The sequence below is a fragment of the Erigeron canadensis genome, chromosome 2 (genome assembly GCF_010389155.1).
Source record: "Erigeron canadensis isolate Cc75 chromosome 2, C_canadensis_v1, whole genome shotgun sequence".
Classification (NCBI taxonomy): Eukaryota; Viridiplantae; Streptophyta; class Magnoliopsida; order Asterales; family Asteraceae; genus Erigeron; species Erigeron canadensis.
Window position 1 is genome coordinate 33,142,414 of NC_057762.1, and position 14,107 is coordinate 33,156,520.

A 14,107-nucleotide genomic window follows, 5' to 3' on the forward strand; every position below is an offset into this window, starting at 1 on the left:
ATTCATACGTTCTTCTTGTTGACTGAAAGAAAATACCTCCCTCGGATTGTTCTAAAATCCTTAAACAACTGACTTATCTGCGGATGTGATTCTTGCTGTAGGCGAGATCGCTCGTCTACCAGTAACAAACTCTCATGATGCACATATTTAAATATGGGTAAAATACATAAAAAAAAAGTAAGCTATTTTACCAAATTTCCTAAATAGGGTATCGTATTTATTTTTTGATTATTAAAGGGACTGCATTTTTAGATTTTAACAAAACGTAGGGCCACTTTTTTAAGGAGCTGGAATGCCACGTTGGAAGTAAACGGAAACTAACGCCTAAAACTAACGATCTTACCCTTTTTGGTTAAAATTTGAAAATGTAGTCCCTTTTTCGTTAAAATCTGAAAATGCAGTCCCTTTAATAATCAAAAAATAAATACGATACCCTTTTTAGGAAATTTGATAAAATAGGTTACCTTTTTTTTTTATGTATGTATTTTGCCCTTTAAATATTAGTAAAACAATTTAATATTTATTAGTAGCAAGTTTTTATTTAAAAAAAATATACTTACCAACAATTGTTGAGTAGACCTCCATTCAGGGTATTGGCCTGGAGGCTGGGTTAGACCGGGTTTACCAACTGTTAAGATGGTGCGAGCATGATACCACTGCATATAGCCATCCGCAGTGGTGGTCCCTGGCTCTCCTTGGTGGAGCCGCTGGCGTCGGGTCTCCCACTAATTGACATAGTCAGCATGTTTTACACCCCAATCGACCACAACAGGTCTCCCCTTCCGGATTTTGAAGAGGTTACTAAACTCGTCTAGTTCCAACAAACCATAATTAGCTGGAATGGTTTGTATCATGCCAAACTGTCTAGCAACTCTATGTGGTAGATGAACCTCCACCTCATTCCAAAAGATCAAGGGACCCATATACCTCCATATGCTTTGACTAGACCTACAACTCACGGGGAGTAGGTGGATGAACTTTGTATAGGGAGTCCATTTGAACTGTGTATTTAAAATTAAAAGTTATTATAACTTACAAAGTATATAAAATATTAAATACTTTAAAAAATATTAAGTTTATACCTGCTCATTTGTGAGCACATTGAAAAAAGACTGGTACGAAGTAAGAATGTGTGCCGGTGTCTCAAGATTTGAGTGGTCTCTATGCCACCTGTTTGCTAAACAAGTCCGATAAACATACGATCTCTCTCTGTCCTCTTTGCGTGTCGTGACGCGTAGGGCAATCCGTGGCATTCTTTCCCATGCCCAAAACTGCAGCAACAACAAAGGCCCATCAATGCCTTTTCTTGTAGGCGTAGTCCCCTTAGACAGGTTTCTATACAGACACGCAATAGTTGTTGAACCCCAGCTCTTTCGACCTTCTTTGCTCAGGTCTCCTAGGTTCCTCAACAAATTCAAACTAACATCATAGGTGTTAGGATCAAGAAAAAGCTCTGAACCAATAATAGCTAGAATAATCCTTCTAGCTATGAATAGGCACATCTGAGCATCTGAACTGTCGAAATTGGTAAAATGAATGTATGGAGCTAAGGTGTGAAATTTGATACGCCCGTTTTTCAAGTTATCGTGATCTGTTTCATCTGTAGGAAAAAAACCCAGATACTCCATACACAGATCGTTCCAGTAATCAACATTTTTGGTTTCTGAAACCCACTCACCAGTCACCGGTGGTCCATCTATGGGTGAACCCCATATCATCGACACATCTTGCAATGTCACAGTTGCTTCACCAATAGACAAGTGAAACGTGTTGGTTTCTGGACGTCATCTCTCCACCAACGCATTGATCAAAGAATGATCAAGTTGGCAAATCGCCGCCTTGAAGATTTTGAAAAACACTTCAGATGCTGAAGGACTTCGTTGGGCACACCATTCTTCATGACTCCAGCCAGCCCTCCATCACCTTTTCTACACCTTGGAAATGTCACTTCACGCTCATGAAAAATATTGTATGAGCGATGGATATCTGAGGCTTGTAACCACAACAACTCTGGGTTTCTTGGTACACAGCTAATATTAACAGAGGCCATTTTTGATTTTAAAAACACTGGTTTTGTTGATGATTGAAAACTGAGAAATATATGTTTGCTTATGTTTGCGTGAACATCTATCAGAAAATATGCATGTATATATAAATTTTAGTCTCCTACGTTTTTTTTTTACAGTTGCGACTCATGAACCCGGTTTTGGAATTACTGGGTTCGAGTGTGTTGTCACATCTCTACTCCACGCCGTCCTATCTCTACTGCACGTTGCCTAGTTTCTTACTGTTTATCTACAAAAGTTGTACAAACTCTGAAACCGGTATTAGAATTACCGGGTTCAAATATACTTTTTCTGAAACCGGTAATGCAAATACCGGTTTTGGGCCAAAAAATCGAAACTGGTATTTGCAAAACCGGTTTACCTTGTTTTATAATTTTTTTTTTCAAAAACTTGTTTGACAAAACACCCTTGAAAAACGACCGTTTCAAAAAGCTTTTTTGAATTTGTACATTTGGTATTCACTTGTCCGTCCATAGCAAGCTTAACATTAATACTCGTATTCTATATTGATATACATTATATTGTACTCGCTACTTGTTCATATTTTTGCTATATATAGTGTATTGGCGCGTTATCCTCGTTATCAACAAATATGACAAACAACCTATATTTTATGTAAAAAACTTTCTACAACTTTATTTTCATTTAGCAGAATTTATGGGGGTAATTACAAAAATAATACCTTTACTATCCATTATATTGCATAAATCATATCTAGAGTTTATTAATTACGTTTGTCATACCTAAACTTACCATTTTTGCACTCGGACCATACCTAGACCAAACGTCCGTTATTTGTGTTGTTAAGTGCCCTCACATACCGTGCACGTAAGGGGTCTTTTCATCATTTTGCATGCTCTATCTGAATTATAGGTATGAAATTTGTAATATTCATTATACTTCAGATACCATCTTTGTAAATTACTCTTATTAATAATACACCACTCGATGTCATCTTTACCACCAATAGTCGTTCCCCACCACCACATCGTCGCTGCCACAAATACTGCCATATTGCGTGAGTACCGTGCTTGAGCTGATTAAATTTTTTTATAAGTTGATTTATATTGCGTGTAAATTTTCATTTTTGGTTACAATTAAAATAAGATATTTTAAGGTCGTGACACAAATATCAAATTTCAATTATAGTTAACTTTTCCCAACCCTAAGACACAAGAAAGTACATGTATATATTCCTGAAATTGACTTTGAAAAAATAAAATAAAATAACAAATATATCAATATCAATATGAATAAAAGCAATAATATAGTGGTAGTAGTAGTATTTGGTTGAACAAGTAATTTTCTTTTCTTTTGTATACTAAACCCAAAAGCATCCTCCTTTCCACCAAAAAGTAAAACCACTAGAATAGATTGATGGACAGACTGACCTGGTCTTTTTTTTTCTTGATCAACTTTCTCTTCTTTACAACACATACACAAAATGTAAGTAGATCCATCCTTTTTTCATTATTATTATTATTTCCCTTTCTTTTTGGGTATTGTTTATTAGCATACACAAGATTCAGTTTGTCTAAGACTGGATCACAAATCATCATGTATGTATATATATTCTTGTTTTGACTTTTTATTTAGTCAACCTATTATTATCTTCTTTTAGGTCATGCTAGTTTGTGTTTGATTTTTTGATATGGGTTTTTAGTTAGATGTTCTATGCCACTGTAAAAACTGCCATTTTTAATTGACAAGATTTTGAGGCCTAACCTGGGTATTTTGTAATTAGTCATCTAAATATTGTTATAAACTATTATATATGTTATAAAGGCATAAACTTTCTTGAAGTATTATTTATATCATTGTGTGATCATTGTTATGTTTTTGATAAGAATTGAGTTAGGGGTTGTTTGGCTTTTCTATAAATCTGAATATTGCTATTCCGTGTTCTATTAGTCTAATCGAGAGAGTCGTAACTGGTAACTATGAAGTTGTTGCAAAAAAGTTGAATTATTTTATTGTAGCAATTTTATCTGATCCAAAACCTCCTTTCAATGCTTCAAGATTGTCGCTTTTTTCATTGCTAAACATATTGTTAAACTATGACATGGAATCGTATAGTGGATCCGAATCATTGGAAGTTGGCAAACCTGAAGTGGGTTTTTCAAAGGGATACGTAGATGGGGCAGGTTAAGTAGTATGCCCAAAACTGTAAGCTGCTACATTTTGCTCTGTATAAAGTCTTCCCCATTAGCTTACATCCACTAACATGGAGTTGTATGGTTATAAATATCGTTAGCCGGGGATCTTACTGGATATAACCATGTTAACTCCTTTTTTTTTTTTTCACTTTTCCGTGTATAGTTCGTATATTTGCTTTGTCGCATTACACGTAACTGCTGGTCTACTGTATGCTACTTTTTCATTCATGCCTTTTTAAAAGGAATAATTTAGTTACTTTTTTGTTGATTTAGAACCGAAAGAAGTTTATTGCAAGATGTTCACATTGATGTTACAAAGAGATCAAAAACATGGCTCACAAAGCTAATTTAGTGATTATTGGAGTGTGTGTTGGTGTGGCTGTTGGCATTTTTCTAGCATCACTTGCATTTTTTGGCATTCGATGGTACAGAAGACGCGCTCATCTCCGAAAGTGTGCAAATGACCATGGACTTGACCATGGTGCACAGACTCTTCCTATACGCCAAAATGGCGTGGATACAAGTAGCATATTAAGTGAATCTTACTCCAACTCTGTCACCGTTAAAGTATCAACTTATCCTGTAAAAACTCCCCCGCTCTCTAAATGGAACAAAAACATCAAAGAACCATTAGCTACAGCATCTGGCTTACCAAGATACTCTTACAAGTATGTTGTTTGGCAAACTTCTGTCTTTTGCATTCCTTTTTTCGGGACTATTACATACTTTTGCTTTTTTGTTGCAAACAACCACCATTCTCGTGAAGGTGCAGTTACTCTTAGGCTCTTAGCAAGTGTGATGTATTTAAGATAAATAGTGTCAAGTAGGAATTAAATTTTATCAAAGTTGTTTACCTTTGCAAAATAAAGGTGTAGAATTTTATGAGAAAGATGGTTAATTTGAAACAAGAAGTGTCTAATGATCATGTCGATACAGGCAAACATCTAGTATGCCTCTAAAAGCGAAACCATTGAGGTTTCGCACTTTCGCTATTGAAACAAAGAGAATCTGTTTTTAACCATTACTGTACATTATTGTTTACCGGTTGAATGTTCTGCTGTTATACAACTAGAATTTTGTGAAGCGTTTGTTTAATTTCATAGTGTTTTGAATCTGCAGGGACATACAAAAAGCTACAAAAAATTTTACAACCATTTTGGGACAAGGTTCTTTTGGTCCAGTATATAAAGCTACAATGCCTGCTGGCGAAGTTGTTGCTGTGAAGGCTCTTGCTTCTGATTCCAAACAAGGGGAGAAGGAATTTCAAACCGAGGTAATCACCATCTCATTGGATTTTTTCTGTAATTATGTATGGTTATGCCTATATATTTATGATTCTGGTCAGTTCACAATATTTACTTAGTTTGATCTAGAATCTTGTGTTTGGGTGTCTGTGTTCTCTGGTTCGGTGGCATAACTTATAAGTATAAAATCATGTCATATCTTCTACACCACTGTATAGTGTAAGATTTTATGACATGATTGGAGTGAATAAGATTTTATGACATGATTGGAGTGAATAGTCAAAGGTCAAAGTTCTGCGGGCTGAAAGATAATTACGTTTTTAATTACTGTATATGACCTGAATTTGTCTTGTTGCAGGTATCTCTTCTGGGAAGGTTACACCATAGGAACTTAGTGAATCTTGTCGGGTATTGCGTGGATAAAGGACAACGCATGTTAATATATGAATACATGAGCAACGGAAGCTTGGCAAGTTTTATATATAGTATGTTAATTAAAATCACTCATTCATTCTTATTACTAAATGTATATCGTTAGATATAGGACTAAAAATGCCCCAAAACCGAAACCAATAGGATTTTTTTTCTATTTTTCTATTTCTTTTTTTAATGTCCCTAGATTTTTTTTTTAAGGCAGCAAAGTCCATAGATGTTTTTGTTTAATTACCACAACATTTTTCATACTAAGCAAGGAGCTTTTCATGTTATAGAACCAGATTTAGGTACAGAAAAGCACGCCTTAGATTGGCAAGAAAGGCTTCAAATCGCACTTGATATCTCACATGGAATAGAGTATCTTCATGATGGGGTTTGTCTTTTCTTTCTTTCTTTTCCTTTTAGCTCTTTCATAAAAATGTTTTGACCAACGGACACTTAAATATATTCATTGGGCAGGCTGTTCCACCCGTCATACATCGAGACTTGAAGTCTGCAAATATATTGCTTGACCACTTAATGAGAGCCAAGGTTAGATTTTATTTAAGTCGTTAGACCTTTTGTACCATTGTTTTTGGCTATTTCATGACAAATAAGTCATTTTCTTGCAAAATTACTGCACATTGTTAGCATAAACTATTAAAATAGTTGAAAAGGAACTCTTATCGAGCTCAATGTATGATTTTACCTAATATCAAATACAATGGTTGGAAAGTTGATTTGACGACTTCTTTAGGTATGCATTTGACATGAAATATATGTGACTAAACAGGTAGCTGATTTTGGTCTGTCAAAAGAAGAGGTGTATGATGGCCGAAACTCAAGTCTTAAAGGTACATACGGGTACATTGATCCTATGTATATATCCACAAACCAGTTCACAATGAAGAGCGACATCTACAGTTTCGGGATCATCCTATTTGAACTCATAACAGCCATCCACCCACAACAAAATCTCATGGAATATGTCAATCTAGTAAGCTCTTATTATCAATTACTGTTTTTTCAATAGTTTTGGAAAAGGTGGCAAAATGGGTAGTGGGTGAGGAGTTCTGCATGTCCATAAACGGATCTTGTCACATCGGGTCAATCTGTCGCCATTCATCCTTCTCCTGATAAGATGATGACATATGTACACATTTTTTTCTCTTTCGTCAATCGTCATTCACTTCATTCATGTTACCATGTTTCATCAATATCAATCACATCTTTAGGACTATAAGGCGAATATATAAAAACTACTTTTGCTGGTAGACGAGTCTAAATTGCAATGTCTAAGTTTTTGGGTATTTCTTGATATGGAATTTATTTTTTATTTTTATTTAAGGCAGCAATGAGTTCAGATGGGATTGATGAAATACTGGACAAGGAGCTTGTGGGTGAGTGTGATCCTGAAGATGTGAGAAGCTTAGCACAAATAGCGCACAGATGCTTGCACAAAACACCAAGAAAACGGCCTTCAATTGGGGAAGTTACACTAGCTATAATGAGGATAAAACAAAGACGACTAGTTAGGGAAGATAGTACAATGTTTACAGGTGAAGATTTCTCGGGGGTCATTGGGTGCATTGAATTGCAGCAAAATCAGTTAAAGAAGATGACCAGCATAGCTGAATCCTGAAAGATTCAAACCTGTTATTGTAACAGTAATTTTTGATTGAAAAGACTGTATACTTGCATAGAAAAATAAATAGATTTGCCTTCTTCTCTACTGCATTGCTGGTCACTTCTACACATTTCTTTGTTTATTAGATCATCCTTAACTGTTCACCTTTTCACCTATACGTTTTTCTGCCACATCAATATCACATTCTCATTACCTTCCCCTTCTTTTCTTTTTCCCTTTAACCATTCACCTTTAAATTTAATACTCCACAATACCATACAAAACATCCAATCAAAATAAAATATCTAATATACAAACAAAAGAAATGGACGCATATTCTCTTGTTACCCTAGGTGAAGTGTTTATCCTACCTCCTTTCACCTACCCTCCATAACCATTCAACTTCTTGTTTAGTTATTTCACCTATGGGTTTTACCAACCCTTATTAATAGGGTCAATCTATTGAATTTCGATATTGGCCTATTCGGAAGGATCTCAGACGCCAGTGTTCTGCAAATAAGACATAATGTCGTCTAGGTTCAGACTAACCAAGGCTAAATGCCAGAAAATATAAGGGGCTTTCATCACAGTTTCATAATGTGGGTCTACAACAGAAGTTTGATAATGTGAATGATAATAATTGTGACTCCCAACTTATCAACTTTAAGAATAGAAAGCTTTGGCTTGTTGACATTGTGCAACTGCTATATATATATATATATATATATATAGATCATTGGTTTAACAACACATTTAAGCCCTGAGAATATTTCTTTTGACTTCCAAAAAAATGTAGACTACAATATTACGCATATTTTGTACAATATTAAGGAAAAATGCTACAAGCACGAATTTTGGATACAAAAACTTAACCTTTTCTCTTGATCATATGTATCGTAAAAATGATCACCCTCTCATTACATATATATCATAACATTTATTTGATCTGACTATCTGAGTCATAAAATTTAGATTTTAATGTTTGAAACATTGAATGACTAAAACCAATTCTGCTACATTATTATATATATGATCCAAATAATCAGTTTAAAAATATCATGTTTCACATGCATGTCCTGAATTGAGGTACCATTTCTATATATTATATATTTATTTTTTATATAGTTTAATTTGAACTATTGAGGTACAAATTCTATGTATGAGTAATCTTCTTTAATATATAGTGTATATTTATCAAACACCCAAAAAAACAATAACATGATTATTGAACTTGATATGGCAAATTTGTAAGACAATGATTTTTTCACTCCACCTATTTAGCTTGATTTGTCCATAAAGCATTCTAGTTATTAATCACATATTCACATGAGATAGGCATTCTAGTGTGTTTTAGAGAGACAAGGGTTGATGAGAGATTTTTTTTTCCCCAGAACCGTGAGAACTATATATACACACCATTGCTGTATGTTGTTCGATGTAGTGTAACAGCTTAATAGACTTCAATCCTTTAAAGCATATATATATATATATATATATAGAGGAAAAAAAAGTGTGTATGAGGCTGTTATATATGCACCCAATTTGGTGAAAAAACCCCTCACATACCAATATTTTAATATTTTGAAAAAATGTTTGCCCCCCCATAATTTTTATGGTTTAAACTGAAGGGTTTTTTACCCAACTTAAGTGCCTAATAGCCTCATATTCCCTTCCCCATATATGTATGTATATATATATATATAGAAAAGTGAGTATGAGACTGTTATGCACCCAACTTGGGTGAAAAACCCCTCACATACCAATATTTTAATATTTTGAATAAATGTTTGACCCTCCATGATTTTTATGGTTTAAAAAAAGGTATGTGAGGGGTTTTTCACCCAACTTATGGGGCTGTATGTATGTATAATGGTAGTACCAAAATGATCGATTTCATAAAACTAGCAAACTTATTTTGATATATGATTAAAAACATTGCATACATAATTTACAAACTATTCTCCAAACATTTCATGACCCTTTCTATAAAAAAAAAAATACAAACGCTCTATATATGTTAATACTATATCTATATATATGTTAGGGGACTTCACTTCTATAGGGGGGCAAAATTGTGAGCCTAAACCTAACATTAATTTTTATGTTTATCTTTCATTTCTAGAGTTCGATTACAGGGCCTAATTAAACTAAACCAAATCACGATCTGGTTTTATTAGTTAATTTCTTGGCTCGTTGTTGTTGATCGGAGGCTTTCTTTTAGGCTTTTTCATGCCACTGTAATCCCTTGTCATCATCTGCATAACCTTTTTGTCGGCATCTTCAAGTAGTTTCCTCCATTCATCGCTCTGATCATCATGAGTAATTAGTATCGTGTTTTCTCCATTATTCGTCATCTGACCCAACGTATTTTCTTGTCCCTGCAACGATAACGTACACACGTCTTAGTAAATGATAGAAAATGTTCCGTTTAGACAAGAAACATCTTTAACTAGTGTCGTGAGGATGTAATAATAATATGATTAAGAGAGATCATGATGATGATGTGAAATAGTAGGTTACTTGGCTAGTTAAGAAGTCTTGCGGTCTTTCCTTTGAATCATTCTTATCTGTTCATCAAAATATAATAAGAAATATATGTTAGTTTCCCATAATAATATTACGATATAACATATATGAATTAATTGAGTTTTAAATGTACTCTTCATTGATATAACTTTCATCAACTAATATATAAAACAAACAAAAATATTGACGGTTAAAGTAAGAAAAAAAAAAAAACTTAACCAATCCAAAATTAGACAATTAAAATGGGACGGAGGGAATATTATCGATCCATACTCAACTCATCTTTTAAGACCAAAAGCTTAAAAAACTAAGTAAACAAAAGGGCAATCATGTTACACTTTCACCCTAACCAAAAAAGTTCTATTATTATACATATATATATATGATAGTCAAATAAATATATTTCAGCTTTCTGATATATATAAATGATTTTAAAGTATATATATGTTAGATACACATTTAGGCATGAGAAAAGTGTGACATGGTGTCAAAGACTAAAAAGTTCATATGAAAGGTCAAGTTAATAAATCTGAATAATGTGATTAATTATACTGAATAGATTAGAAAAGTACAAATATATTCTCCAAAAAATATTAATTCTACAATCTATAAAATGTAGATCATTAAACATTTGAGAAAAAAAGGGTAAAATTAATTAATTAAATAGGACCTTAATTAATATCAAATAAATATAACTAAATTAATTAAGAAATACAAGCACTAACTAGTTAGTAGTAATATTTGATTGATTGCCTGTGTATGTACGTTGTTATGATCAGTTATTCCTAGGAGGATGATGTTTTGCAGAATGATAATCAGCAGTGAAAGCAACAAAACTTGCTCCCACACTCAACTTCTGCAGGGCATCACCTTTTCTTGATGATGAAGCAGCCATTATTTCTCCGTCTTCTAATTTCTTCGTTGTTCCCATTTTCCTTCCTCCGATTTTGGCTTCGTTTGAGCTCCCCGCAGCTCCAGCAACGACTTGATCCTGTACAAACAATATAGACATGAAACATTAGGTATAGCACATTAGCACTTGAATACTTATCAATACACATTAAAAACCAAGCTGATCAAGATATGTTTGACAAAAATAGTTGAAGCTGAACAATAACTAGGTTGGAGCTAGAAGCTAGCTAGAGAAACTTTTATTTCTTTTTTTTTTTCACATTCTTTATTCATATAGATTTGTTATTTAAATAAAAGGTTTTTATTTGAGCATGTAATTTTAAGCTCTTAAAAGCTCGTTACTAAACACACCAAAAATAAAATAAAAAGACAGCAAGAATTTGATGATACCTTCTTAGTAAAAGATGCATCATTTTCTTGAATCGATATGATTGAATTTGCTCGCATTGATCTCCTCTCTAGGAAATTAAGAAACAAGTGACAAAGAGACGCATATAATTGATTAGTATGTAAACTAACAAAGAGCTAATTAATTAATGATTATAAGCCGACTAGAAGAGGAAAGGAATTACCTTCAAAACCATGTACACAAATACTTTGAAGTACAAATGTTGAAACGAAGAGAAGAGCAAGTACTATGAAGGCTTTAGACCCTTTGAACACTACTACCATGTTTGACAAATTATATGTATTATTCTACACTTTCTTTATATAGTTAAGAAAGACTGTTGTTTTGGTTTAAGAGAGAACAGAGGGAGATTGTATGAAGAAGAGCATGGTTGGGTTTTATAGACGTTTTTAACTCCCCAACCAACCCTTACCCTACTAACCGCAGTCAAGCCTAGCTAGGTAGGGTTCCAAGATGTTCTTCACTTAGGTATGCGTAGCATCTCGAAATGTGGTACAAAGCTTTGATAAAGAACTACTCTAATATATATCGCAAGTTAATAAAGAATGTAAAACTTCATGGTGAGAAAAATCTTCTTTTCCCACTTAAGTTAATATCAAATATTTCATGAACATTTCATTAATAAAATACACCAAGCATGCTAACTTTTGCTTTTTGTAAGTTCTGATCCGTGGCTTATAGAATCGTACGTGTACACCTTTTATCGGTCATTAATCTATACTATATTATAAAGCAAATTTTTCCTAAATTTTCAACATTGAACTTGAAATTTTCAATATTGATTTTAAGTACTTTTCCAAAATGTCCCTCCTATCTATTCTATATTTATCTAAAATAACTATAATACTCTTTCTCTCTCCTCAAATCTCAACCAATCATCTTTTTTCTCTCTCCTCCATAAATCATTTATTCTTCCAATTTATTCAAAATCTTTTATCTCAAAAACCGTACACCGATAAATTATAAAAAATTGTATGGGTATTCTTAAAATTTCATGCTCTTTCATTAGAGATGTCATTCGATATACTTTTGACAAATTTTTAAATCCGAGGGCGGAGCCCGTACGGCTAAGGCATTTGACTATCATGTTCTATGACATATCAACTCCTATAACATATCATACTCTATGACTTAGGTATCACCCCACCATCTCACCGCCGCAACGCACGGGTACTTGCTCTCGTATTTATAAAAGCATAAAAATTTTTAATTATGTTTATACTCACTACAAGTGTATAAATCATGGATGTTTTAGTTCTTATAGTTGTAGCACTAAAGATGTTTATAATTATCTATATTCGCTAGGGCTATTAATATTCGATCTAACTCGAAACTCGATCAACCTAAAAATTCAAGATCAGACCAAATTAAATATTAATTAGAGCTACCAACATGATTGATAACTTGGTTTATTTAGATCAAGTTGGGAGATCGGGTATATGTGGAATTGCCATATATACATGTATTGTTATCAAGCCCGTAACACGGGGCCGAACCCCACTAGTTATAAAGAAACAATGTTACTAGTTATAAAGAAACAATGTATCTACTTATAATTACTCGTATATATATAAAATGTACTTATTTGTTAAATAAATAGCTAGGTACTATACGTACGTATTAATTTACATTGTCTTATTAAAAAGGCTGTTATAAGTAGCTAGCATGACAAAGTTAAGAACACATGGAAAGTACGTAAGAATAGAATAGAAAATAGGGTCAATGAAGCATTGGTCTTGGAGTTAGAGATTCGATTATTTGAGTCATACACGCCTTTGGATACTTATATATTTTCTGTTCTAACTTTTATTTTATTATGTTAACATTTGAAAACAAATCAATATTTTACCAGGATCCTGACAACATCTGAATTAACATTTTAGCTTTTCCATGCATGACTTGTGGTGTGGTAATTACTTATATTATTTTCATCATACAAATATATTTATGTACGGCTGGCTTTACTCGATACGATCAAAAGAGTGGTGGAATTGACCAAATGTTGCCTAATTTTGGAATTAAGATATCTATCTATAACTCTTATAAAACAATAGTTAATCAAACATTTTAAAGCCCTTTTGCAATCTAAAACTAATTTGAAAAATTACCACATAAGATTTTATCCTATGTGTCAACTCCATATTTTTCTTCAAATAAACTATATATTTAGAAAATAAATGAACGTATATATGTTAAAATAAATAAATATATATATTGTAAAAATCTAAGATCTTCTCATTAGATAAAATGATATCTTCTCTTTAGTTTAAAAAATCACGTCTATACCTAATGATATTTCATTATCTTTTTTATTCAACATTTATATGAGATTTCTTTCATTTTTTTTATGGTGATTATATGAAAGTTTGCTCAGGCCGTTGGTTAGTTGGAACTCTCATCGCATTAATCATTAGTGGCAATATTTAAAGTTTATAAGCTTTTTTATCACCACTAAATTATATTCATTTTATATGAGTTAAGAGCTTTGTATAATATCATAACTTTCTGAAAGAGTTAAGTTAATTCTTTCGTTCATATCACTATGGAAATTATGTACAATTTTTGGTTTAATTCTTTTATCTTTTTTTGAATTTTATGATAATAGTTAATATAATCTCTTTTTTCTTTTTTTGAATTTTATGATAATGGTTAATATAATCTCTTTTTTCTTTTGTTTTTTAACAATACAATTTTTTATTGTGATTATGAGAAAAATATTATGATAGTAGACGAAGAGTTAGTTCAAAACAAGT

The 14,107-nt window shown here is 32.8% G+C and overlaps 1 protein-coding gene across 1 annotated transcript; it reads left to right on the plus strand.

Moving 5' to 3' along the window:
- Positions 1-3,381: 3,381 nt before the first annotated feature.
- LOC122587020 (calcium/calmodulin-regulated receptor-like kinase 2) lies at positions 3,382-7,612 on the plus strand. Its single transcript, XM_043759080.1, has 8 exons — positions 3,382-3,512; positions 4,496-4,890; positions 5,342-5,495; positions 5,825-5,951; positions 6,177-6,274; positions 6,361-6,432; positions 6,674-6,877; positions 7,229-7,612. The coding sequence occupies exons 2-8, from the start codon at positions 4,553-4,555 to the stop codon at positions 7,520-7,522; spliced, it is 1,287 nt and encodes a 428-aa protein (XP_043615015.1). The 5' UTR covers positions 3,382-3,512; positions 4,496-4,552; the 3' UTR covers positions 7,523-7,612.
- The last annotated feature ends 6,495 nt before the right edge of the window (positions 7,613-14,107 follow it).

Bases quoted from the DNA above. Each gene is read 5' to 3' on its own strand.
- LOC122587020 (XM_043759080.1), top strand. From the start codon at position 4,553: ATGGCTCACAAAGCTAATTTAGTGATTATTGGAGTGTGTGTTGGTGTG. The intron at 4,891-5,341 runs GTATGTTGTTTG...TTGAATCTGCAG, and splicing joins TTACCAAGATACTCTTACAA to GGACATACAAAAAGCTACAA. The intron at 6,275-6,360 runs GTTTGTCTTTTC...TTCATTGGGCAG, and splicing joins TAGAGTATCTTCATGATGGG to GCTGTTCCACCCGTCATACA.